Source organism: Rattus norvegicus, chromosome 3, assembly GCF_021556685.1.
Source record: "Rattus norvegicus strain SHRSP/BbbUtx chromosome 3, alternate assembly SHRSP_T2T, whole genome shotgun sequence".
NCBI classification, from domain to species: domain Eukaryota; kingdom Metazoa; phylum Chordata; class Mammalia; order Rodentia; family Muridae; genus Rattus; species Rattus norvegicus.
This window is the reverse complement of record NC_141536.1, coordinates 162,429,920-162,455,235: the sequence shown is the minus strand read 5'-3', so window position 1 is coordinate 162,455,235 and position 25,316 is coordinate 162,429,920. Positions and strand designations below refer to the sequence as shown.

The 25,316-nt window shown below is 46.8% G+C and overlaps 1 protein-coding gene and 1 long non-coding RNA gene across 3 annotated transcripts in view; one reads left to right on the top strand and one right to left on the bottom strand.

The window, feature by feature from the left end:
* Nucleotides 1-1,907: 1,907 nt before the first annotated feature.
* On the bottom strand, nucleotides 1,908-11,848 carry LOC147995852 (uncharacterized). Its single transcript, XR_015684880.1, has 3 exons — nucleotides 11,680-11,848; nucleotides 9,153-9,253; nucleotides 1,908-2,812 (listed from the first exon to the last, which is right to left on the bottom strand). It is a non-coding gene; the product is annotated as an uncharacterized LOC147995852 (long non-coding RNA).
* Nucleotides 11,849-11,918: 70 nt separating this feature from the next.
* Apcdd1l (APC down-regulated 1 like) overlaps nucleotides 11,919-25,316 on the top strand; it is a 75,909-nt gene continuing 62,511 nt past the window's right edge. The window contains 1 exon segment of one of the 2 annotated variants that reach the window (NM_001430739.1): nucleotides 11,919-12,467. In NM_001430739.1, the coding sequence (NP_001417668.1) occupies nucleotides 12,431-12,467 (37 nt within the window). In that variant the 5' untranslated portion in view covers nucleotides 11,919-12,430. 2 annotated transcript variants of the gene reach the window in all.

The following is a 25,316-nucleotide window of genomic DNA, read 5'->3' as shown; positions in this document are numbered from 1 at the left end:
GTCTCTTGGACTGGCTGACACAACATGACGAAATCAACGAACTTTCTAAGGGTTTCTCTTTCATAATGTGTTGGGTGGACATAGGTTTTGGCCTTACAAATTTTTTGCTTATACACTATGTTTGCTAATTGTATGGTTTTTATGGCATTTGTGTGTGTGTGTGTGTGTGTGTGTGTGTGTGTGTTTGTGTGGGTGAGTGTATGTGTGTGTGTGTTTGTGTTTGTGTGGGTAAGTGTATGTGTGTGTTTGTGTTTGTGTGGGTGAGTGTGTGTGTGTGTTTGTTTTTGTGTGGGTGAGTGTGTGTGTGTTTGTGTGTGTTTGTGTTTGTGTGGGTGAGTGTGTGTGTTTGTGTGTGTTTGTGTTTATGTGGGTGAGTGTATGTGTGTGTTTGTGTTTGTGTGGGTGAGTGTGTGTTTGTGTGTGTTTGTGTTTGTGTGGGTGAGTGTGTGTGTGTGTTTGTGTGTGTTTGTGTTTGTGTGGGTGAGTGTGTGTGTGAGTGTGTGTGTGTGTTTGTGTTTGTGTGGGTGAGTGTATGTGTGTTTGTGTGTGTGTTTGTGTTTGTGTGTGTGAGTGTGTGTGTGTGAGTGTGTGTGTATGTGTGTGTGTGTGTCTCCGTTTGCAAAATGAGAAAGAGATAAAGAAAGCATCTGGATTTGGGTTGGAAGAAATGTAGAAAGGATCTGGGAAAAGGTGGGGAGAGCAAAACATGATGGGAATTATTGAATGAAGAACAGGTTTCTTCAATAAATTTAAATGATTTTACTAAGCCATTAGCTCTATCATCATCAACAACAGAACAGATAACAAAATGTGTCATTGATCTCAAAAGAGAGGTCCTGTTCTTTAAACTGGCTCTGGGCTCTTACATGTCTTTACCAATAAAGTTTTATCAGGATAGACGCTCATTTGTACATTCCGTGTCTTCTACATGGCTGTTTCAGGCTATAAGGGCAGATATTCTACATTTTGTATTTGACCCAGTTCATGTGGACAGGAAAGCAATAATCATTAGATAAAGATTCATGGTTTAAATGATTCTGTGTTTAAATGACAGTGATTCTGTCTTCTTCCAACTGAGCAGTAGAAGCTGGATTTCCTAACCTGGTGCTGGATGTAAAAAGTGGAGTGGCCTCTGGCTCCCTCTAAGCTGTGTGATCCCAGAAATGACTAGCATATGCTGTGCTCCCGGGGTCATGATGTCCTGCCTCTGTTTGCATCTTAATGTAGTTACAAAAATGTCCATCTCAGTCCCCTTCTTCCATTTTAGCTTCTGCTTTACTCTTCCTGCTCTAGATGGTTCATTTAGCATTTGATAATGTCTCGTGGATGTGAAAGTGCACTTTTTATAGGATTGTGCACAACCCTACCCAGCACACAGGACAGGCATCATTGTAGGGACATGAGTGGGAAGTGGCCATGACCTCTGGCTTCTTCTTAATTCCAGACAGAGTCTCTGGGACTGGTTCATATTCTACAAAACATACTCAATAGATTTATGCAGGGTTTCTCTTTCATAATGCATGTGTGGGCACATCGCTTTTCTTTACAAGGGTTTTGCTTTTAAAATTTAGCTCCTGATTTTGGGTTTTTAGAGGATCTCTCTCTCTCTCTCTCTCTCTCTCTCTCTCTCTCTCTCTCTCTGTGTGTGTGTGTGTGTGTGTGTGTGTGTGTGTGTGTGTGTGTGTGTCCTATGCTTTCTGTTTGCCTCTTCTGTTGTTTCTGGTTTCTTTTGTCTTATCATGGTTTGTTTGTGTGTCTTTTTATTTCTCCATTTCTCTCTGTCTCCGAGTAAGAAATGGAAAGAGAAAGAATTTGATTTGGGTGGGAAGAAAAGTAGGGAGAATATGGGGAAAGTGGGGAATAGTAAAAGGATCAGGATATATTGTATAAGAAACAGCTTTCTTCAATAAAAGTTACATTATTTTAATAAGTTATTGCTACAGAGCATCACCAACAACAGAAAAGGTAGCATAATATTTCATTGATTGCAAAGGAGAAATTTCATTCTTCAAAGTGGCTCCGGGCTCTTACATGTCTTTTTCAATAAAGTTTTATTGGGACACCCACAATCATTTGCTTATGTCTGTGTCTCCTGCATGGCTATTTCCAGTTACAACAGCGAACTTTCTATGTCCTGTACATGGCCCACTTCACGATGACATAAAAAGCAACAAATATCGGATAACGCTCATGGCTTAAGTTCAGTGGTTTTTGTTGTCCTCCAAGTTAGCAAACTGAATTTCATTTCCTGGTGCTGGACATAAAAAGTGGAGTGACCTCCAGCTCCCTCTAAACTGTGTGACCCCAGAAACAACCGTCATATGCTGTGCTCCCGGGGTCCGTGGTGTCCTGTTCTCGTTTTCCATCTAATTGTAGAGAGGAAGATGTCCATCTCAGTCCCCTGATTCTACTTTAACTCCATTCTTCCTGCCTCAGATTTCCTATGCAATATTTTATAATGTGTCATGGGCCAGGGATTCCACATTTTGAGGATTTTACCCAACATTGCAGACTACACAGGTACAGGCAGCGCTGTAGGCGCATGACGGGGAGTGGCCATGACCTCTGGCCACTTCTTGATTCCAGGCAGAGCCTCTGGGACTGGCTGAAATTGGTCTTCAGCGCCTGCCTTTACCTGCATCGTGACAGCAGACACCTGACTTCAAGAAACAAAGGTTTTGCTCCTCAGGCAAGTTGCTCAGGGAATAAAGACTCAGGCCAGGCATAATCAGTGTGTGCAGGCTCAAGTCACCTCCCATGATTAATGAAATCATGCAGTCATTACCAGCTTCAACTCCTCCCATGCCGATACCTGAAAATAATGAAATAACAAACAGTTTCTAGACTGATTCTTTAAAATTCATTAATTCAGAAAACCATTCAGACATTTTCCCAGTTAGCCTTAGAGTCTACAATACTTTTATCTGTCCGTTTCCATGTCTCTTCATCCATCTGTTCATCCATCTATCTAACCGTCCAGTTACGCATCATCTATGCATTCAACCATCCATCTATACATTCATACATACATTCATACATATACATACACATGTATGTGTGTATATATGCCTACACACATACAAACATACATCCGTCCAACCTCTCCCACATGCACCTTTGACCCTTGGCTAGCCTAGCGTCTCTCAACAAGGACAGCAGTCAGACGACAGAGAACGAAGAGAATGAGACTGAGTGCTCAGCCCTGGATGGGAATCTTTGCCACCTGCACTACCACTAAAGCTCAGAGGACAAACACTGAGGAAAAGGATGTAGGAAGAGGCTTAGACCCAGAGAAGAGGGAGGAGCTCTGTGGGGTGCCACCTTCTTCATGGCATGGCTGCTGTAGTCCTGAGCTCACAGCAGCTGGCGTTCCCTGCACTTGGCCTGCACAAGATCTAGACAGACAGATGCTCGTGTCGGGTAGATACTCATCCTTAGAGGGCTGTGGGCACTGGAGAGTCCTGGGAACAGAGAATCTTCCTTTTTTAAGATGTAGAATCTATTGAGTTTACTGTGCTCTGGCGAATGGGCCACACCATACATAAATGGACGGCACTAGTTCACTTACTGAGTTTTAAAATAAAAACAACAACAACAACAACACACACACACACACACACACACAGAGAGAGAGAGAGAGAGAGAGAGAGAGAGAGAGAGAGAGAGAGAGAGATCTTCTTTTCCTTAGCAAACATGTTACTAGCTTGTCCTTTCTCCCAGTCTGTAGTGTTTTGTTTCAATGTGTTTTGTCTGAAGCAAGGTGTTACTGTGCTTTGTCTGGAACTCTATGTAATCAGACTGAGATAGAACTCAAAGAGACCCACCTGCCTCTGCCTCCCCCATGCTGGGATTCATTCAAAGGCACGTGCAAGCCACACATAGGAATAGCAGTCATATTAATATGGTTTTTTTTTTTGAGACAAGACTGGCATTGAATCAGCTTGTAAGCGAAAGATGACCTTTAATTTTTCATTCTTCTGCCTTGCCTCCCAAATGCTAAGATAATAAGTATATGTCCGTGTGACTGACTTTCACTAATTTTCTTGACAGTGTCTTAAAAAAAAGATTAATTTATATGAAGAGTGATATTTAATACTTTCTTTTATGAACTAAAATCTAAGTTGTAAATACTCCCCCACCCCGATAATGTGTTAACCCTCAGCCATCAGGGAACTATAAAACCACAACGTTCTATCACTACACTCCCTGAGACCAACAAACCCGGGAAGGTTCTAACGGTGGGGGATACCTCAGGAGGAGGTACAGTTTGCATCTACAAATGGCATACGTGAAGCTCCACAGCCACTTTAGAGGACAGTGTGGCCATTAAAGACAAAGTTCAATGTACATTCAGGGTACAATGCAGAAGTCTTATTTTCATCAACACTTGTCCATGAAAAATGAACACTCCCACCCTTACAAAAACAAGCATGTGGGTGTTTTACAGTAGCTTTATTTAAAACATCCAAGTCTGGGTGGGGAACACAATCTTAAAATCCATGGTACTTTCTCCTCCCCCCAAGCCCCACAACCCTTTGGTCCCAACAGGAGCTTCTGCACTGAAGTAGGACACAGAAGGTGGGCTACCCTGGGGACCCCACAAGTGCTAGAGGTCTGCAAGTGGGTCTGTCGGAGTGCATGAATAGAGACAGATACACACCAACTTCCCCATCCACCCCCCCACCCAGAAACCTCTCTGTCTCCCTTTTACTAGGGCAGCCATGATACAAGTGTCTGCAGACAGAACACTGCATGCAACGCCCACAGATCTCTGCTCAACCTCTGGCTCACGTGTCCAGAGGGAGAGCCATGACCACAAAACCAAGATCGAAGATCACCCACCCTCAGGGCTGTGGGCAGAGCTTTTAATTTGCTTAAATTGTTTGCTAAACCTAATGGCGTGGTTCTTCATTTCCTGGAGCTTTGGGAAAATGAGCCAGGGTAAAAAAAAAAAAAAAAAAAACATCAGCTTCCAATACATTCTCTCCCTTCTTCCTCCCAAGGAGAGAAGGTGAATGGATGGATGCCAGCAGCTGACAAATGCTGGTGGCTTCAATCAAAGTCCTGTGTCCCCTGTGGTGAGATGCAGCTGCATAGCTCCCAAGAGTCTGGGAAGCCAGCAGCTTCCACCAGGTCTCACGGAAGGGCCTGTGCCAGCCACAAGGCACAAGTATATCTCGACCACATCAAAGCCAAGTGCTTGTCACCTGGAAGGCTCTGGGGGGCGAGCAGAGGACTAGAGAAACAATATCTTGTTAACCTTTTATCCTGGGGGCATTCCGCCTGCTCTCCCAGCACCTCGTGTTGCATTTACTTCAGCCTTGAAGAGCTGAGGCCCTGTGCTGCACAGAATATAAATCTTTTTTTCAAAGCCAGCAAGAACAAAACATAACCGGTAGCTGTCCAGACCTGCTCTTTTTAAAAAAAATAAAATAAAATAAAATGAACCCAGCTGTGCTAAGAAAAAGAGAAAAAACAACAACAGCGAAAATATTACCCTTGTTGCTTTTATCACATGAGCTGGACCAGAGAGCCAAGAGCATAAGGAAGCCAAAACTCAGGTTGTTATGGTGGTAAGCCCATTAAGTATGGAGGCAAGAAAACACCTTTACATTATGGGCCTGGTTGAAGCTCTCAGGGACCAAATTAGTGCTAATTAATGCTCTACACCCTGCACAGTTGGGTTCGCACTGTGGTCGGCCTTAGTCAGAGCGCCAAGGTGGACACTGACAGCCTCTGCCTCCCCTGCACTGCCTCTGTGGATGTCTAATCTGTAGCTCACGAATTTGGATCAAGAGATAAGCTGTACCTTGCACCTCCGAGACAGACAGCGGTGCACTCCAAGCAGAACCCGAAGGGCTCGGGCACTCCGGAAATTGCTGGGGGCTCCAGGCCTTTGGGCGAGACTGCTAAGTTGCTTCTGGCTAGTTGGAGAGCGCTTATCAATTATTCATGTGACTGGATAAACAGGGATTTTTATCTTGTAGCGTGAATCAAGAGATAAAAATTCCATTTCAAGAGGGGTGTGTATGTGGAAACTAATCCCTGCATGTTAATTATAAATTGAAAGGGAAGGAATGGCGGTGAGAGGGTGGGGGAGGACCCGAAAGCGGCTTTGCCCAAGCCTGCTTGGAACATTTGCAAACATTCCCTCTGTCCTGCTTCCAGGATTTTCGTTTCTGAGACCCTCAAACCAGGCTGCCAGATGAGCAGGAAACCGCATTCTCTCCTCATTTGATTCAGACCACCGATAACTGATAGGCTCCCTCCAGCCATGACCCGCTCCGCATCTCGGGAGCGGGTAGGAGAAGATGGTTTTACAGGCAACACCGGTCTCCCTGCAACCTCCCAGGTGTTTGGGGTTACACTTGATGCTCCCCTCCAGATTCAAATCCTAAGCAACGGACAGTTTTCAAAGAGCAGCCCAGTCAGGCTGCAAACAAAACAAGCAGCAAGTGGGGAAGACAGTGGGTTCTGCCTGCCCCAGCTCTGTGATCCAAGCAAAATAATATCCAACCGGAAAGATACTTTGGCCAAAATAATAACATTTTTTCCAGGGCCGACAGCATAAGCCGGTCATCCCAGCTACCCAGGAGGCTGAGGTAGAGAGATCGAAAGTTCAAGGATCACCTGAGCTAGAGTGAACTCAAGACCAGCTTGGGCAATTTAATACGACCCTTGTCTGAAAATAAGAACTAAGACGAGGAGGCTGGAGGGGTGGCTGGGCAGCTGAGAGCACTGGCTGCTCTTCCAGAAGTCCTAGGCTAGGGTCCCAGTGCCCTCGTGGTGACTCACAACCACCCCTAACACCAGTTCCAGGGGATCTGACACCCTTTTCTGACTTCTCGGGATACAGAGCAAGCATAGGGTTCACATACATGCGTCAGACGGGACACTTATACAGGAAAAGTAAAATGTAAAAAGATAAAGAGAGAAGTGGGGTATGGCTCAGTAATGAGGTTCTTTCCTAGGAGGTACAGAGCCCCAGGTTTCTATCTTTACTATCAGAAATGTTGTAAGCACCCAGTGGGATGGCTCAGTGGGTGCCACCAAGCCTGACCACTTGAGCTGGATCCTCAGGGGCTACGTGAAAAGAGACTCTCAATAATTATCTGCTAACCTTCACAGGGATGCCATGGCATGTGCTCACACCTCGCATTACAAAACAAATATAAACATTTAAAGCCCATGGTTTCTATTTTGTCCCTCACCCCCTACCCTACTCACGGCCTTGCCCGTGATGATCTCATGAGGAAGGAACCCGAAAGTCAGAGTTGGAGCACTGGCGGTTTATTTCGGTGTGAGATTTGACCGCAGCTTAGAGATAAATGGGTTGGTTATAAGAGAATATCGTGATACGGGTGCATTTGGAGTGAGCTAGGCAGACAGAGAAGCACTGAGAAGAGACTTGAATGTCCAGAGTCAGCTGCGGCTGACCCTGGCTAGTGGGAGTATAGGGACTGTCATTTTCTTCTTCATTCTACTTTCTCTGTACTCTCCAAATAGTATATTGGGAGCACTGCTAATTTCATAATGGAAGAGAAATAATAAACCTTGTGCTTTTAAGGTAGTGTATTAGGAGTCGGTATTGATTTTTACATGGGAGGATAGGCACACTATAACCGGCGGCATGAAGGACACTATCTTTGCTTCACTTTGTCTTCCCCCCTCCCACAGAGCAGAAGAATCGCCACAGTAGGTGTTCTCTTTCTTGGCGCCAGCTGGTAGATGGGAAAGGGGGTGGACTGGGGACTCTGCCTGGAGCAGCCATTCTGTAAGCACGTAAAGGACTGAGAATATGGGGCCTGGCCTGTATTCTGAGGCCTAGGCAGAGTGGACACCAAGGAGAACCTCTGTGGGTCACGAGTTCCAACTGTGTAGAAATGTCCACCCACCTTCCCGACCCTGCCACTTACTCTTTTGAGGAGCATATGCCTACCCATGTGAAGAAGTGTCTGTCCCCTGAGGACCAGCACTGTGGTGTGTCCCCACAGTTTAGGGGACGGTAACTCAAGGGTGAGTCACTGAGTCAAGGGGTCCGTGAATGGATTGTCACTAACAAATGAGTGAACTCGAGGACAAATAACACCATTCAGCCAGCAGTTGTGACAACTGCAATGTGCAAGTCAACATCCACTCTCTCACACCGCTCGTCTATCTACCTGGTCATCCACTCATCCCTCTAATCTCGGATCCAACTGTCAACTCGTCCATCTAAGACCCGGTCCATCCACCCACTCATCTATCCATCCACCTATCCGCCTAAACCTCAGTCCATCCACTCATCCACCCATCCATCTACCCATCATCAATTCGTCTATCTAAGCCCTTATCTACCCATCATCCACCTCTCCTGCCATGCATCCACACATCTAAGTCCCAGAACATTCATCCATCCATCCATTCTGTCATTCATCCTCCCAGTAATCCATCTATTCCTTCAAACATATCCACTAAGATGAGCTCTCCATGATGTCACTACTTATACACACACACACACACACACACACACACACACACACACACACACCATCCTGATGAAGCAAGAAGAAACAAAGCCCAGGATAGGTACCAAGCTTGCTGAGGGAGGTCCCCAAGGGGTTTCCACACACTGCCTCCCAAGAATCAGGTAGACAAGAAGGCCCTTGGGATACGGGCAGGCTAAGAAGCCAGGTTTCCAAGCCCCAGACCTTTCCCATCTACACTCCACTGCACACAAGACATGTGGTCTCCCACTCCTTTCCAGGGAGTTTTCGGGTCTGAGAAGGGTGGGTCCTGCTCTGGTCTGGCCTTCCTTCATCCAGAACAGCCCGGGAGGCCACCTGGATGTTCATTTGGTTGTTGGCTAACTGAGCTGGGCACTGTTTCTTTGATCAGACACCTTGATAGCAAGCAGAGGAAACAGAGCGTTTCACAGCAAAATGTTGGCTGATTTTATCTTCCCTGGTGCTTTTAACACAGGCAAGGACGGGAAAGTAGGTGTTTGGAAGGAAGGGAAGAGACCCCAGCACCCCTGTGTCTGTCAGAACCCCCTCTATCTACCGGGAACGCTGAAGAGTTCTGACACCCTGAGGAACCCCTTGTGCTTGACTACCAGGTCAGAAAGCCAAGCTCTGCAGACTCAAAAGCAATGGCCTTCTGGGGTGACTCACCTAGCACGGGGGCCTCTCCCCCAGATAACGTTATGTCTCGGCCACTCTGGATCTTCTAGAGTTAAAATAGAGGCCAGAGGCCCCGTGTGGCACCCTTCCTCCTGCAAAATGGTTGCACCGTTTTATCGTTTTCTTTATTTTCCTCCCTCCCTCCCTCCTTCCATGCCTTCCTTCCTTCCTTCTTTCCTCTCCCTTCTCTCCCCTCTTCCTCTCTTTCTCTTTCCTTCCTTTATCTTTAAAAGTCAGGTCAAGTTTCAAGCCATGGGTGAACCTAATGTTAGCCCCGTCCCCACCCCACTCCCCGCCCCACTAGGCCTCCTTAGATCTCCAGAAGACTCTTGTTCAGATACTCGGTCACCTGTCTGTTTTCTGGGCTAGACGTGGCCATCACCGCCATGAGTCGGGGCAACAGCAAGCTCCAGGGTGACACTCTCAGGAGATCTCTACTGTTGAAGTAGGAACAAACCTCACAGACCCCCCCTTCCCCAACGACTGACTGGCGTGCCAGACGCTTTGCTAGGATGCCTACCCATAGCTATCCAGAACACTTTTCAGCAGTACGACTTCTTAAGAACGGCCCACGCTGTGGCTGGGACTCAAGTGGCTTACATAAACCACACAAGAGTTGTGTAGCTGGCTCCAAGTCGCTCATGCTCTCGGGACTCCCAGAAGCTCACTGGGTCTCCAAGCTGGAGTTGGATGGAGTTCTTTCTTTGGTCTATCAGTAGAAAGTCTCTGGGATGCTGCATTTGTCTATTCTCTCTCTTTTTTTACTGGTACAGTTGCACATGGATGGCTGTGCCATGGGGTATATATGGAGGAGGTAGAAGAATGACTTTGGCAAGTCATTTTACGCCTTCCGCCTTCCCGTGGTTTCTAGAGATTGAACGCAAGTCACGAGGTTCAAGCAGCATGCGGTGTTACCGCAAAGACCTTTCTAATTTCGTTTTAGCTGTATGTTGTGTTGAAGAGAGGCCTGTACTGTCCCCAACCAGCTAAGTTCCAAGTAACTCACCTGCCCCATGCTTCTGCCTCTACACCTGTGAGGTAAGGAGTGTGGACCCATTACCCTGACACCTAGACTTCTCCTGCTGTCCTGAATACTGTCCCCTCCACCTCCTGATAGCCACCTGTGTGGTTCAGGGACAATGGTCCAAACTCAAAACTCAATTTTCTCATGCTGGGGCTGGAGAGATGGCTGGAGCTAACATGGAGCTAACGAGAACTACTGGCTCATTTGGCTGTGAGGGACACAACAGGTGGTCACCCTGTGTTCTCAGCAATCAACGGTTCTGGCGGAGAAATCAGCCAGTACAGCCATTGCGCCCGCCACCCTCTGTGGGGGGCCTTCTACTTTTAACAGCATCGTGATAGGTTCAGAAAGATCAAATTATAACCCCACCTGGGACGGCCATGCAAAACCCCCTTTCAAACAAACAAGAAAAAAGAGCCACTAACATAATATTTGAACTACTGTCTACCTCCCAGACTTAGCAATGGCTGAATTCAGAAGGCCCGGGGAGGCCAGTCACCCACAGGTGGACAGAAGTGTACGAAGTCTTAATCTGCATCGGCAAAAGTTTTACAAATTTATGGACACATAATTGCCACAAATCATCACAATTATGCAAATTATAAACAGTCATCATTCATAGCTCTCCTCTGGCCTTGAAGTCAATGCCTGCAAACTTCCTGTAAAAGGGACAGCTGTCGGCCAGCAAGGCTTGCACCGTGTGCAATGTTCAGTAGCCCACAAACACTAAAAGAAATGTCACCCTCTGGGAGGAGGCTGATCCATCCCCTCCTGCCTTGCTGTGTGGAAGATTACCGAGGGCCCACCAGGCCTTGCCTTGCCTTGCCTTCTTGCCTCTGGGGAGGAAAATAGTAGACTGCCAAGGACCCTAGGTTGGGGGTCCTCAGGGTGGAGGGGAAGGGATCTTGGAGTTCCTGAGTCCTTGAAGGATAAAGAGAAGAGATGTCTTGGGTCCCTTCTGGGATGCTCGGTGGGGGCAGTTAGACCTGTGAAGCCTTCTGAGGGTCAAGCTGACTGCTCTAACAGGTGCCTGAACATGGATCTGCCTTGGGAAGACAGTGTCCTCCTTTTCCTCCTTTGCTTTTCTCGGCTCTCTCCTGCCATTCCTCCTTGATCTCTATCCCTTGCAACCTCTCCCTTCTCTTCTCTTCTCTTCTCTTCTCTTCTCTTCTCTTCTCTTCTCTTCTCTTCTCTTCTCTTCCCTTCCCTTCCCTCCCCTCCCCTCCCATCCTCTCCTCTCCTCTTCTCTGCTTGTTCTCTCCCTCCCTCCTTCTTCTCTCCCCTCTCTCTGTCTTCCTCCTCCATGCCCCTCTCTCTTTCTCTCCCTTTTCTTCCTCTCCCTTCTTAAATCTTTCCCCACCTCACAACAATTCAGTGCTCCTTGGGACGCACATAGCACCAGCCTTGCTCCCACTTCTGCTTCTATTTTGATGGCCTCAATGCTCCCCGTGGAGGAAAATAAACCAGAGCCACTTCCCCCAGACCACCACTCACTTCCTTTATAAAATCTGAACTTCCTCATGGCTCCTTCCCAGGTGACCACAGGGCTTGTCTTGCCACACAGGATGCCTCCTTTCAGTGCTTGACGTGGAGGGAGAGGCTTGGAGGCATTTTCCTGTCTTCACAGCTGCTTTGCCTCTGAGCTGCCACCCAAAACCGACTCGCTTGGATGAGTCTGGTGGGGTAGGGGCAGGAGGAGGAGTTGGGGTGGAGGAGGAAGCCCGTCCCAGTCGACTCTAGGCTTTGCCTAATTGCAGAGAGCCTTGCAGACCAGATCCAGGGTTGCCTACTTTCACTGTGGTCCTACGCTAAGTATCTGGAAGACCTCAATAGAAATTTCTGGGGTCCAGGACCCAGAAACTCTAAGAAAAACTTTCTGCATCCCCTAGGCCTTTGCTCTTTCTCAGAACAGCTCTGGCCTCAGTGCTCTGGCTTTGTGTGGAGGCCTCCTTGCCCTGGACTGGACTCTTGGGGAGGCGAGGACCCTGGAAGCAGGGCACAGGAGGGTCGCCTGTGAATGTGAGTGGCAGGAGCTGCCACGCCCCAAGACTGTGCACTGCACAGGTCTCCACCTCTTCTGGCAAGTTTAACCTATGAGTGCACAGCTCAGCTGCCCAGGATCCCGAGCCTAGGAACAGGAGCACAGCCCAGGCAAGGGGCATCCGAATCTGCCCCAGCCCACAGCTGCCGGAGCCTCCTCTTGGTGCCTTGTCTTCCAGCCAGCCTCTCCGGGATACCTGCAGCCATGCTGAACTACGCATGCATCCTGGTACTCTTGGGAGGTAGGTGCCACTCTCCCTCATCAACTTGCCTTCTGGTGTTCCCAAGGGCCCTAGGGAATGGTCACACTGGGCCCGGGTACCTGCCCTGTGCTGCTGTGTCCCTTTGTCTCCAAGATCTTTCTAGGCTCTGAGGGAGGAGGAAGGCTACTAGGCGGTGTGTGGATTTCGCCCCTAGAGCCTGACTTCCAAGTACACAGAGAAATACCCTTTGTGTTGGGACTCTGAGAAGGTGCAGGACTATGCCAAGCACACTGAGTTACCCAGGTAAGGGACAAACCTCCAGGTTACTTAGACCAGGCTGTTAGATTGTTCAAACCTGTAAGTGTGCAAGGCTGCATACTGCAAGGTTGGGAGAATAGGAAAGCAGGGCTACGGCTTTGAGTCTCACCAACGATACCCAGGAGACCTGACAGTGGGAAGTTGGGGAACGAGGCCCTCAGGAAATAGGGGTTGAAGAGGTTCTACTCTAGCATGAATGCTCTCCTGGTGCCTTGTGCTAAGGGCTCTACAAATGCCAACGGTGACAGTCCCAGGGGCCAGTGCTGAGAGGGTGAATAATTACAGTCATTGAAATGTGTCAGACCCAGGGCTTGCCCCAAACACCAGCTAATAATTCTGGCCCTGGTCAAATTTTGTGGCTTGGAAGCACAGATCAACCCTGCATGTGGCCGTGTGCCTGCCTTTCAGGGCTCTTGGACTCAACTTTTCCCCAAGTGAGATGGACATGAAAGCTCACATTTGTCTAGGGTTCCTGGGAGGTGCAGAGGGGTAAACCACAATGTCCCTAAACCTAGAAAGTCCAGTGCACAGCAGCCAGTGTCCCGGGCTCTGGTGCCCTGCAGGAATACCTCTAGCACCTTCAGCCCCTTTCATAGGTAGGGTTGGGTACTGTAGCTCTTCAACACAGCCTTGTCTTCCCAGCCCCATCTTTCTATACATGATATTCTGAGGGAAGACAAAAGGGTCTGGAGGGAAGCCATGGGCAGGGGGAGCGCTCTCAATTTGAAGACTCACAGATGTGTGCATCCATCAGAAACTACTTTCTCTGGCTGAGTGGAAATCAGAGGCCATATAGCTAACTAGCTAGCCAGCCCTCAGCACTGAGCCATCCTAGCAAAATGTCAGCTAAGTCCTCCTTGTTGGCTTGCTAGCAATTAAGAACCAGAGGGACAGCCATGGGCAGGTGAGGGAGCTGTGCTCGGTGTGATGAGAACCCTGTAGCGTCTCCATTCTGGCTCTCCTCGGGCTCTGGGCAGGCCGGAGTAGGGGACACATTACCCTAGAAACCTACAGTCTACAGTTCTTTTTGGCAAGCCTCAAGTTCCTCACCAAGTCAATAAACTCAGTGATGTTTAGCGCCACGGTTGCACACAGGGGGCCTTGCTGCCTCCTTTCTTGTGACCTGTTCCCACAGCCAGTCAGACTCCACAAAGAGAAGAAAAGATTTCCCAGTGGGGTGACTAGGAGGGGTCATCTCTACAACAGGGCAGCCCTTTGGTCGGACCCAAGGTCAAGAGAGAGGAAACTCCTCAGCTAAGGCTGCCTTCGAGGCTTGCAATGCTGACCCTATGCCCGGCACCACATTCGGCACAGTGCTTCGATCAAAATCCACTCTACCCTTGGCACCATCTCCGGATAGCGAGGTCCCCTGCATTCCTGAAAGGGAACAGAGCCCAGTCAGTCGTTCCCTTACTTACAGCTCAGTACCCAAGCTGGAGCACGCCTGAGTACCATCTCCAGGTTCTGGAGACTTTGGGTAGAACGGTCAACCCCATTCTGCCAAGGAAACTCAGGTTGTGTGACTGATCCTTCATGGGTCGTCCACCGCCCAGGTTTCTCAGCCTCAGCACTATTAACATTTGGAATGATTTTCTTTGTCCGGGGAGGGGCCGCCCTACATTTAGTGGCTGCTTGTAGCATTGCCAGCATCCTCCCCCCACCCCCAGCACACAAAACTCCGCAAGTGTCTCCTGACATGGCTAGGTGTCTATTGGGAGCGAAATGGGCCCTGTTGAGAACCATTGGTCTGGCTACCCATCGGGTAGATTTCCACAGGAATATTTGTCCAAATTGCTGGTTGGATGGATTTTGTTATTCTTGCTCTGAGCAATCAGGAAATCAAGGGCACAGTAGGGGCCCAAGGAAAACAACGCAGCCAAGGTGGTTTCTAATCGGAACGTTGATTTTTCTCATTTGTTCTGCCTGGGTCTGTATTTGAAAATGTCTTCGCCAGAGGATGACAGGCATGAGGCTATGGTATGCATGGTGCCAGATGCAGTCCTGGGTCAGCCTTCTACTGCTGAGTCCATTCCCTCCTCAGCAATTTCTGGCTTTAAGGGGGGAAAAAATTCCGTTATTCAACAATTTATGCTTGAGGTAGGCAATAAGAAACCACTGCCTCGGATCTTTTTTTTTTTCCTCCTTGTTTCACTCTTATTTTATGTGTATGGGGTTATTTAATTTAGGTCTTGCTTTTATCTATACAGGCTTTGTGATGGCAAGTTACTATTTAGGTACAGATTAACCAGAAGAAAAAAACATATCACAGCTATTCTCTAATAGGTTAGCTCCGAAGGAGGACACCGTTTCAAAAACCTGGTGTGGGAAAGGAGAGGAGCTGAGGAGAGGCTCAGGCTTGTAAGCACGAGGACTTGAGTTCTAACCCCTAGTACAGTGGCGAATAGCTGACCCAAGCACTAGAAAGGTGAAGATAGGAGGCTGATTGGGGCTTGTTGGCCAGTCTTGCCAACGCAATGACCCCCCAGGTCAGTAAGAAATCCTATCTCAAAGAATAAGTTGGAGAGGAGGGAGGTGGATGTTGACCTCTGGCCTCCACGTGTAGGCACATTCCCACTGTGCATACACAGACACACACACAGAGTGGGAGGAGGGAGACAGAGAGAGAGAGAGAGAGAAAGAGAGAGAGAGAGAGAGAGAGAGAGAGAGAGAGAGAGAGAGAGCAAGCGCACAGGGGAGGAAATTAACTTAAATACACTTCTGCGGCTCTCCAAAGGGAACAGAAATTGGTAATTGTGTTAATTATTTAAAACAAAGAAAATTATCAGCAGAGACTCCATTCTGTACTTGGCGAGTCGCAGGCAAATCACCCCGGCCAGCTGCTTCTCTTCCCTTCTGACCGAAGCTGCAATCTTGAAATTCAAAATAAACCAGCTCGAGGCAAACACAGCAGCTTCCTTGATTTTAAAACCATCTGGATGGCAAACCAGAGAGAGGCTACACGTGAAGAAATATGTGTGCGACCATACAGGACGTTAACTGTGCTAATGAAAGCTCTAAGCCTAAATGAACCCCTGACAAGCCTTCCAAGACACAGCGGTTCACCGCCAAAGTCAGTTCGCAAAATGAAGATCAATAGCCCAATACAAAGGGGAAGGGAGGCTATTAAAATCAACTTGAACTCGAGAGCGTCTAAGCCGAGCTAGGGGGACTCTAGGGACAGAGTGAAATTCTAAAGTTGGCACAGAGGGTGGTTCTAAGTTGGCCTGGGCGGTTGGGTCGGTCTGTTCCTGACACGAGGCCTTTGTGCCAAGGCCACCCCTGATCCTAACCCTTGAGTTTTCAGACTGTTTCCAAAAGACCCTGGAACAGAAAGCCACTCGAGTCTGGGAAATGAGATACCCAGCAAAGGAGGGGGCAGCCAAAATGTCACATGGGAAACAAATTGTCAGACCTGTTGGTTGGAGCTGTGGCCAATGGTCTTACAGTTGGAGGAGGTAGACCGGTGTCCACCATGACATCTGCCTATGTACCAACTGTGGACATCAACCTGGGTCTCACCTAGGTTCCCTAGACCTGTGTCTCCATTAGTGACTTGGGAATGGTGCTAGCTGAGGCCTCAGGATGCTGGGATCCAGCAGGATAACAGGGTGTGCGCTTAGTCCTTAGTCTGAGATCCAGGCAGCTCGAGAGCCACACTAGACTGCTGCGTCTTCCCCAGAGGCCTCAAGTGCAGAAGAGGACGGGTGGCTGTCTCCACTCCAACACCACTGAGTGCTGTTTTCCTCCCACTCCGATGCCCATCAGAGCTCAACGACTGATCCCGCTGAGCACCCACGCCCAGCCATTCCCATGTACTGTCTCCTAGAGTGTCTCTGACCCACAGTGGGAGCCTCCATCGTGAGAGTTCTCATTTGTTCAATGGGGATGTGGGTGGCTATTAAGCTAATTGTCAAGGCTGAAGAGAGGGCTTGGCAGTTAAGAGTATATGCTGCACTTCGGATCCCACGATCCGTGTGAAGCACCCGCTCGTAACTCCAGTCCCAGGGGGGATCTGATTCCTCTGGCCTCCAGCACTCAAGGGCATATACCTTCGTACAAGCACAAAGGCATAATTAAAAATAAAATAAATGTTTAAAAAGAAATAGCTATATAGTAAAATGGCGGCCCATGGGTTGCAAACCAGATACATGCTAGGTGCCTTCTTGGGTAGGTGACGTCACTGGGGTGAGGCGGAGGGAGCAGTCAGGCAAAGACATTCATGGAGCAAGGAGTGGTGAGCCCCAGACAGGGTGAGGCCAAGGGCCCTTAGCCAGTGCTGGAGAGTTGAGGAACATTCCTGAAAAAGGCAGCAGGTGGACCAGAACTGGCGAAAATAGCAGGAGGAACGTCAGTCAGGAGGGCTGGAATCACAGTGAGCATGGGGACAGGGAAGGCGTGGAACTGGTGAGGAAGGAGGGGAAGGGGAAGGGTCAAGGGCTGGAAGAGGTAAGCAATCAGCAGGACCTAAGTCCCAGAGAGTCATAGGAGTCAGGAAGTTTGGATTCTTTCTTTAAAGCCGACTGGACCTTAGACATTGGATGTCTCCTTTCTACCCAGTCCAGAATCCCAGTCCACTGAATGGCCCTATCCAGTTAAGGATGCTAATGATGGTTTTCCCATCTCAGTGTATCTGACTTAGATCATCCCTCACAGACATGCCCAGAGCCTGCTCTCCTAAGGGACCCTAAACCTTGTGAAGTTGACCATTAGTATTAATCATCACTAAAAATGGCACCTGACTGGACACAGATAAGTCTCAGTGCCTGATATGACATCACCCACATACTGAAAGGCAGCAAACTATTAAGCATCCTGTAGCTACTAGCTATTTGAAAGGAAGTTGATTTTGCTGTCTAGAGAGGATTCTGTGTTCTCCCTGCTTTGATAACATGATGTTAGAGGTATCTTATTCCAAGGCTAATGTCTGGGGCTTTAGAAGTGGGTAATGGAGTCTCTTCAGGGTGACTGAGGCCAGACTATAGTTACAGATGGCATCTACTGAACACCAGCTCTCAGGAAAGAGTCTATGATGTGGGTGTTATCATTATCTACAGTGGATACTTGAGACAGTGGGCATCTGCGCCTAAGTGTTGGCAATGGGCAGATGCCTGGTGAGATTGCAACCTGTAGGAGCCTCCAGGGCTGTGACAACCTCCAACCAATCTGCACAGAACTTGGTGCTCCTGGGTAGCTCTGAGGTGTTAATAACCCCTGGGCCACATTGGGGTAGAGGAATCCCCTAACACCCCATCCCCATCTCAAGTCCTGCTCTATCACACTTCAGCACACTGGAAACTGGCAGAGTGGCTCCCTCCAGCTGGATTCCAAAGGCTTCCTTCAGTTCAGCAAGAACCTATGCCTTTCCAAGGAATACTTTTAAAGCTTGCACAAGTTCCACGTGGCTTCTTTTGGTTGCAACCAAAGCACCTAGCCCATATGTTTCAAAAGTCTTTTGAGGACCATGCTCTCAGAGACGTGTGCTCAATAGAATTCACCCACAAGCATTCATTATAGGATCATGGCGCACATTTGAGAATGCACGTCTAAGGGCTAAGGAGATGGGAGAATGTATAAAGAGCTAGCTGTGAACACATGAGGACCTGAGCTCAGGTTCCCAGAAGCGAGGTAAAGCTGGCCACAGAAGCATGTGACTAGAATCCCAAAAGTCCTACAGGGGAATGGGACTCAGAGACAGGAGGAATACTCAAGAGTTCACAGACCAGCCACCCTGGCATAGGTAGTGGACCTCTCTCAAACAAAATGGAAGGCAAGACCCAACACCTGAGGCTGTCCTCTACACAGATACCATGCTGTGAGAGTGACTTGCATTTTCATACATGAAGGTGCACACACACACACACACACACACACACACACACACACAAATGCATATCTCATATACAAGGATGTCACACACATCATACACAAAGACATATATACATACATACATACGTATATATATATATATATTTCCCAAAGCCTCGATTACACAGGAAGAGGAGCAGGAAGTAACAGCATACAACTAGCCCAACTCTCTCCCCCAAGTATGTGCAAATCCAGGGTGAGACATGGGTGTGTTTAGCTTGGAAGCACTAGTGAAGCACTGGGAGTAGTTGCTAGACAGGTGCAAACTGAAGTCTACCGTAGAGCCTGTCTGCTTTAAGGCAAGTCTGACAGGCTCTGACCTCCTCCACAGTAACAGAAACTACTGAGACTGAAGCCTCCTATACATAGACAAGGATACCGGGGCTTTGACTGTGAGCTGGGGTTGGGGCTCTGTCTTAGTTTCTTTTCTGTTGCTGAGATGAAACACCTTAAGAAAAGCAACTTTAGGAAGAAACGTTGGTTTGGTTCACAGCAGAAGGCACAGTCCACCCCAGCAGAGAAGTCAGGGCAGCAGGAAACTCAGAGAGAGGGGGGAGGGAGGGAGGGAGGGAGGGAGGGAAGGAGAGAGAGAGAGAGAGAGAGAGAGAGAGAGAGAGAGAGAGAGAGAGGGAGGGAGGGAGGGAGGGAGAGAGAGAGAGAGAGAGAGAGAGAGAGAGAGAGAGAGAGAGAGAGAGAGAGAGGAGGGAGAGAGAGAAGAGGGAAGGGGAGGGGAGGGGGAGGGAGAGATGTGTGTGATAGTTCTCAGCTTACTCTCTCCTTTTATAGAGACCAGGACCCCAACACAGGGAATGGTGCCGCCCATAGTGGGTAGATCCCCCCAATTCAGTCAACCTAATGAAGATAATCCCCAGACAGACATACTCAGAGGCCTGGCTCCCAAGTGACTCGAGATCATGAATGGACAATAGAGTTTGAGCATCATAACTTCGAATACTCCTACAGTGCTTAGCATTTCCACGTACCTCTTCTGAGAGTCAGAGAAGGTGACCATTCAAAGGAGGAGCCACCATTTACTAGTAAACTGCAGATGGAGAGTTTGGGACTAAATGTTGTCATGGGATGTTCAGACGTAAGAGAACTATGTGGTATGTATGTGTGTGGTGCGTGTGTGTGTATTATGTGGTATGTGTGTGTGTGTGTGGTATGTGTGTATATGTGTGTAGTGTGTGTGTATGTGTGTGGGTGTGTGTGTGTAGTATGTGTGTGTAGTATGTGTGTGTTTGCAGACACCACTTCTGCTAATATTAAATGAGGTTTTGTTAATTTGTTTCTTAGATCCATTTAGGTTTATGCATGTGAGTGTGGTGCCAGCATGTATATCTGTGTAGCACATGTGCACCCGTTGCCCACAGACCTCAGAAGAAGGTGTCTGATCTTCTGGAGCTGGAGTTAGAGACAGTTGTGATCTCCATGTGGGTGCCGGGAACTGAACCCAAATCTCCTCCAAAAACACATGCTTCTTCTTCTTTTTTTTTAATCTTTATTAACTTGAGTATTTCTTATATACATTTCGAGTGTTATTCCCTTTCCCGGTTTCCGGACCAACATCCCCCTAACCCCTCCCCCTCCCGTTCTCTATGGGTGTTCCCCTCCCAACCCTCCCCCCATTACCGCCCTCCCCCCAATAATCACGTTCACTGGGGGTTCAGTCTTAGCAGGACCCAGGGCTTCCCCTTCCACTGGTGCTCTTACTAGGCTATTCATTGCTACCTATGAGGTCAGAGTCCAGGGTCAGTCCATGTATAGTCCTTAGGTAGTGGCTTAGTCCCTGGAAGCTCTGGTTGCTTGGCATTGTTGTACATATGGGGTCTCGAGCCCCTTCAAGCTCTTCCAGTTCTTTCTCTGATTCCTTCAAGGGGGGTCCCGTTCTCAGTTCAGTGGTTTGCTGCTGGCATTCGCCTCTGTATTTGCTGTATTCTGGCTGTGTCTCTCAGGAGCGATCTACATCCGGCTCCTGTCGGCCTGCACTTCTTTGCTTCATCCATCTTGTCTAATTGGGTGGCTGTATATGTATGGGCCACATGCGGGGCAGGCTCTGAATGGGTGTTCCTTCTGCCTCTGTTTTAATCTTTGCCTCTCTCTTCCCTGCCAAGGGTATTCTTGTTCCCCTTTTAAAGACGGAGTGAAGCATTCGCATTTTGGTCATCCTTCTTGAGTTTCATGTGTTCTGTGCATCTAGGGCAATTCAAGCATTTGGGCTAATAGCCACTTATCAAATAGCCACTTATCAATGAGAAAACACATGCTTCTTAATCACGGATTCATCATTCCATTGTGTAAAAACACCACACTTTATTTATCTATTCCTCTTGAATAGTTCCATCAAAGGAAACCTAGGGTTTATTTTTCCAATTTCTGACTATTGTGACTAGAGCAGCAATGAACATAATTGAGTGAGTGTCCCTGTAGTAGGAGGAAGAGTCCTTTGGTATAGCTGGGTCTTGAGGTAGATTGCTCCCCATCTCTCTGAGGAACCGTCACACTGATTTCCATAGTGACTGTACAAGTTTGCACTCCCAAACGCAAGGGAGGAGTGTTCCCCCTTGATTCACATCCTCATCAACATGAGCTGTCACTTATATTATTGATCTTGGCCATCCTGTCAGGTGTACAATGGAATCTCAAAGTAGTTCTGATTTACAGTTCCCTCATGGCTAAGATCGTTGAACACTTCTTTATGTGTTTCTCAGTCATTTGAGATTCTTCTCCTGAAAATACTTTGTTTAGACACGTATCTGTTTTTAAATTGGATTGTTTGTTTGTTTGCTTGTTGATATGTAGTTTCTTGAGTTCTTTATATATTTTGAATATTAGCCCTCTATTGGATGTGAACTTGGTTTTAAAAAAATCTTTTCCCACTCTGTAGGCTGTCACTTTGCCCAAATGACAGTGTCATTGGCTGTGCAGAAGTATGAGGTCCCATTTATTAACTGTTGATCTTAGTGCCTGCATTAATGCTGCTATGCTCAGAAAGTCTTCTTCTGTGCCAATGAGTCCAAGGCTACTCCCCACTTTCTCTTCTGTCAGGTGTAGTGTGCCTGACTTTATGATAAGGTCTTGGATCCATGTGGAGTTGAGTTTTGTGCAGGGTGATAGACATGGATCTAGTTGCATTCTTCCACATGCAGCCGTCCAGTTAGACCCGCACCATTTGTCGAAAATGCTGTTCTTATTCCTGTGTGTATTTCTGGCTTCTCTATCAAAGAGCGGGTGTCCATAGGTGTTCGGGGTTTATGGCTGAAGAACACTACATACCCATGAAAGGAAATATCCACCAAATGACATTTCAATTCTTTCTTTTTTATCGGATATTTCTTTATTTGCATTTCTAATGTTATTCCCTTTCCTGGTTTCCTATCCATAAGGCCCCTATCCCATCCCACTCCCTTTCTTCTATAAGGGTGTTCCCCCTCCTCAACTATCCTCATCCCACCGCCACTGTCATTATCTTACATTGGGGATCAAACCTTGGCAGGACCAAGGGCTTCTCCTTCCTTTGGTACCCAATAAGGCCATCCTCTGCTACATATGCAGTTGGAGCCTAGGGTAAGTCCATGTATAGTTTTGGGTAGTGATTTAGTCCCTGGAAGCTCTGGTTGGTTGGTATTGTTCTTGTGGAGTTGAAAGCCCCTTCAGCTCTTTCAATCCTTTCTCTAATTCCTCCAACAGGGACCCGTTCTAAGTTCAGTGGCTTGCTGCTAGCATTCGCCTCTGTATTTGACATGCTCTGGTTGTGTCTCTCAGGAGACATCTACATCCGGTCCCTTTCAGCATGCACTTCTTAGCTTCATCCATCTTATCTAGTTTTGGTGGCTGTATATATATGGACCACATGTGGGGCAGGTTCTGAATGGCCGTTCCTTCAGTCTCTGCTCCAAACGTTGCCTCCATATCCCCTCCTATGAATATTTTTGTTCCCCCTTTTAAGAAGGAGTAGGGGTAATAGGGAGTTGATGGGGAGGGGAACACCCATATAGAAGGGGAGACGGAGGGGGTTGGGGTTAATGGATAGGAAACTGGGAAAGGGATAACATTTGAAATGTAAATAAGAAATACCCAATTTAATAAAAATTGAAGAAAAAAAAAGGAGTGAAGCATCTGCACTTTGGTCATCCTTCTTCTTAAGCTTCGTGTGGTCTGTGGATTGTATCTTGGATGATTCGAGCTTTTGGGCTAATATCCACTTATCAGTGAGTGCATACCATGTGTGTTTTCCTGTGATTTGGGTTACCTCACTCAGGATGATATTTTCCAGTTCCATCCATCCAGCCTACGAATTTCATGAAGTCATTGTTTTTCATAGCTGAGTAGTATTCCATTGTGTAGATGTACCACGTTTTCTGTATCCATTCCTCTGTTGAAGGGCATCTGGGTTCTTTCCAGCTTCTGGCTATTATACATAAGGCTGCTATGATCATAGTGGAGCATGTTTCTTTGTTATATGTTGGAGCATCTTTTGGGTATATGCCGGGGAGAGGTATAGCTGGGTCCTCAGGAAGTGGAATGTCCAATTTTCTGAGGAACCTCCAGACTGATTTCCAGAATGGTTGTACCAGTCTGCAATCCCACCAACAATGGAGGAGTGTTCCTCTTTCTCCACATCCTCACCAGCATCTATTGTTACTTGAGTTTTTGATCTTAGCTATTCTGACTGATGTGAGGTGGAATCTCAGGGTTTTTTTTTTTTTTGATTTGCATTTCCCTGATGACTAAGAATGTTTATCATTTCTATAGGTGATTCTCAGCCATTCAATATTCCTCAGCTGAGAATTCTTTGTTTAGCTCTGTACACCATTTTTAAAATAGGGTTCTTTGGCTCTCTGGAATCTAACTTCGTGAGTTCTTTGTATATTTTGGATATAAGCCTTCTATCAGCTGTAAGATTAGTAAAATCTTTTCCCAATCTGTTGGATGCCTTTTGTCCTAATGACAGTGTCCTTTGCCTTAGAGAAGCTTTGCAGTTTATGAGGGCCCATTTGTCGATTCTTGATCTTAGAGCATAAGCCATTGGTGTTTTGTTCAGGAAATTATTCCCAGTGCCCATGTGATCAAGACTCTTCCTCACTTTTTCTTCTATTAGTTTGAGTATATCTGGTTTGATGTAGAGGTCCTTGATCCACTTGGACTTAAGCTTTGTACGGGGTGATAAAAATGGATCGATCTGCATTCTTCTACATGCTGACCTCCAGTTGAACCAGCACCATTTGTTGAAAATGCTATCATTTTTCCATTGGATGGTTTTAGCTCCTTTGTCAAAGATCAAGTGACCATAGGTGTGTGGGTTCATTTCCAGGTCTACAATTCTAGTCCTCTGATCTATCTGCCTGTCTCTGTACCAATACCATACAGTTTTTATCACTATTGCTCTGTAATACTGCTTGAGGTCAGGGATGGTGATTCCCCCAGAAGTCCTTTTGTTGTTGAGTATAGTTTTCACTATACTGGGTTTTTTGTTATTCCAAATGAATTTGAAAATTGCTCTTTCTAACTCTGTGAAGAATTGAGTTGGAATTTGATGGGGATTGCATTGAATCTGTAGATTGCTTTTGGCAAAATGGCCATTTTTACAATGTTAATTCTTCCAATCCATGAACATGGGACATCATTCTATCTTCTGAGATCTTCAATTTCTTTCTTCAGAGACTTGAAGTTATTGTCATACAGATCTTTCACTTGTTTGGTTAGATCTTTCATACCAAGGTATTTTATATAATTTGTGACTATTGTGAAGGGTGTTGTTTCCCTAATTTCTTTCTCAGCCTGTTTATCCTTTGAGTAGAGGAAGGCTACTGATTTGTCTGAGTTAATTTTATACCCAGACACTTTGCTAAAGTTGTTTATCAGATTTAGTAGTTCGCTGGTGGAAGTTTTGGGGTCACTTAAATATACTATCATATCATCTGCAAATAGTGATATTTTGACTTCTTCCTTTCTGATTTGCATCCCTTTGAGCTCCTTTTGTTGTCTGATTGCTCTGGCTAGGACTTCGAGTCCTATATTGAATAAATAAGGAGAGAGTGGGCGGCCTTGTCTAGTCCCTGATTTTAGTGGGATTGCTTTAAGTTTCTCTCCATTTAGTTTAATGTTAGCTACTGGTTTGCTGTATATGGCTTTTACTATATTTCAGTATGGGTCTTGAATTCCTGATCTTTCCAGGACTTTTATCATGAAGGGGTGTTGAATTTTGTCAAATGCTTTCTCAGCATCTAATGAAATAATCATTTTTTTCCTTTTGACTTTGTTTATATAGTGGATTACATTGATGGATTTCTGCATGTTAACTATCCCTGCATTCTTGGGATGAAGCCTACTTGATCATGATGGATGATTGTTTTGATGTGTTCTTGGGTTCCATTTGCAAGAATTTTATTGAGTATTTTTGCATCGATATTCATAAGGGAAATTGGTCTGAAGTTCTCTTTCTTTGTTGGGTCTTTGTGTTGTTTAGGTATAAGCATAATTGTGACTTCATAGAAGGAACTGGGTAGTGCTCCTTCTGTTTTTATTTTGTGGAATAGTTTGGACAGTATTGGTATGAGGTCTTCTATGAAGGTCTGATAGAATTCTGCACTAAACTCATCTGGTCCTGGGCTCTTTTTGGTTGGGAGACTTTTAATGACTGCTTCTATTTCTTTAGGAGTTATGGGGTTGTTTAGACAGTTTATCTCCTCCTGACTTAACTTT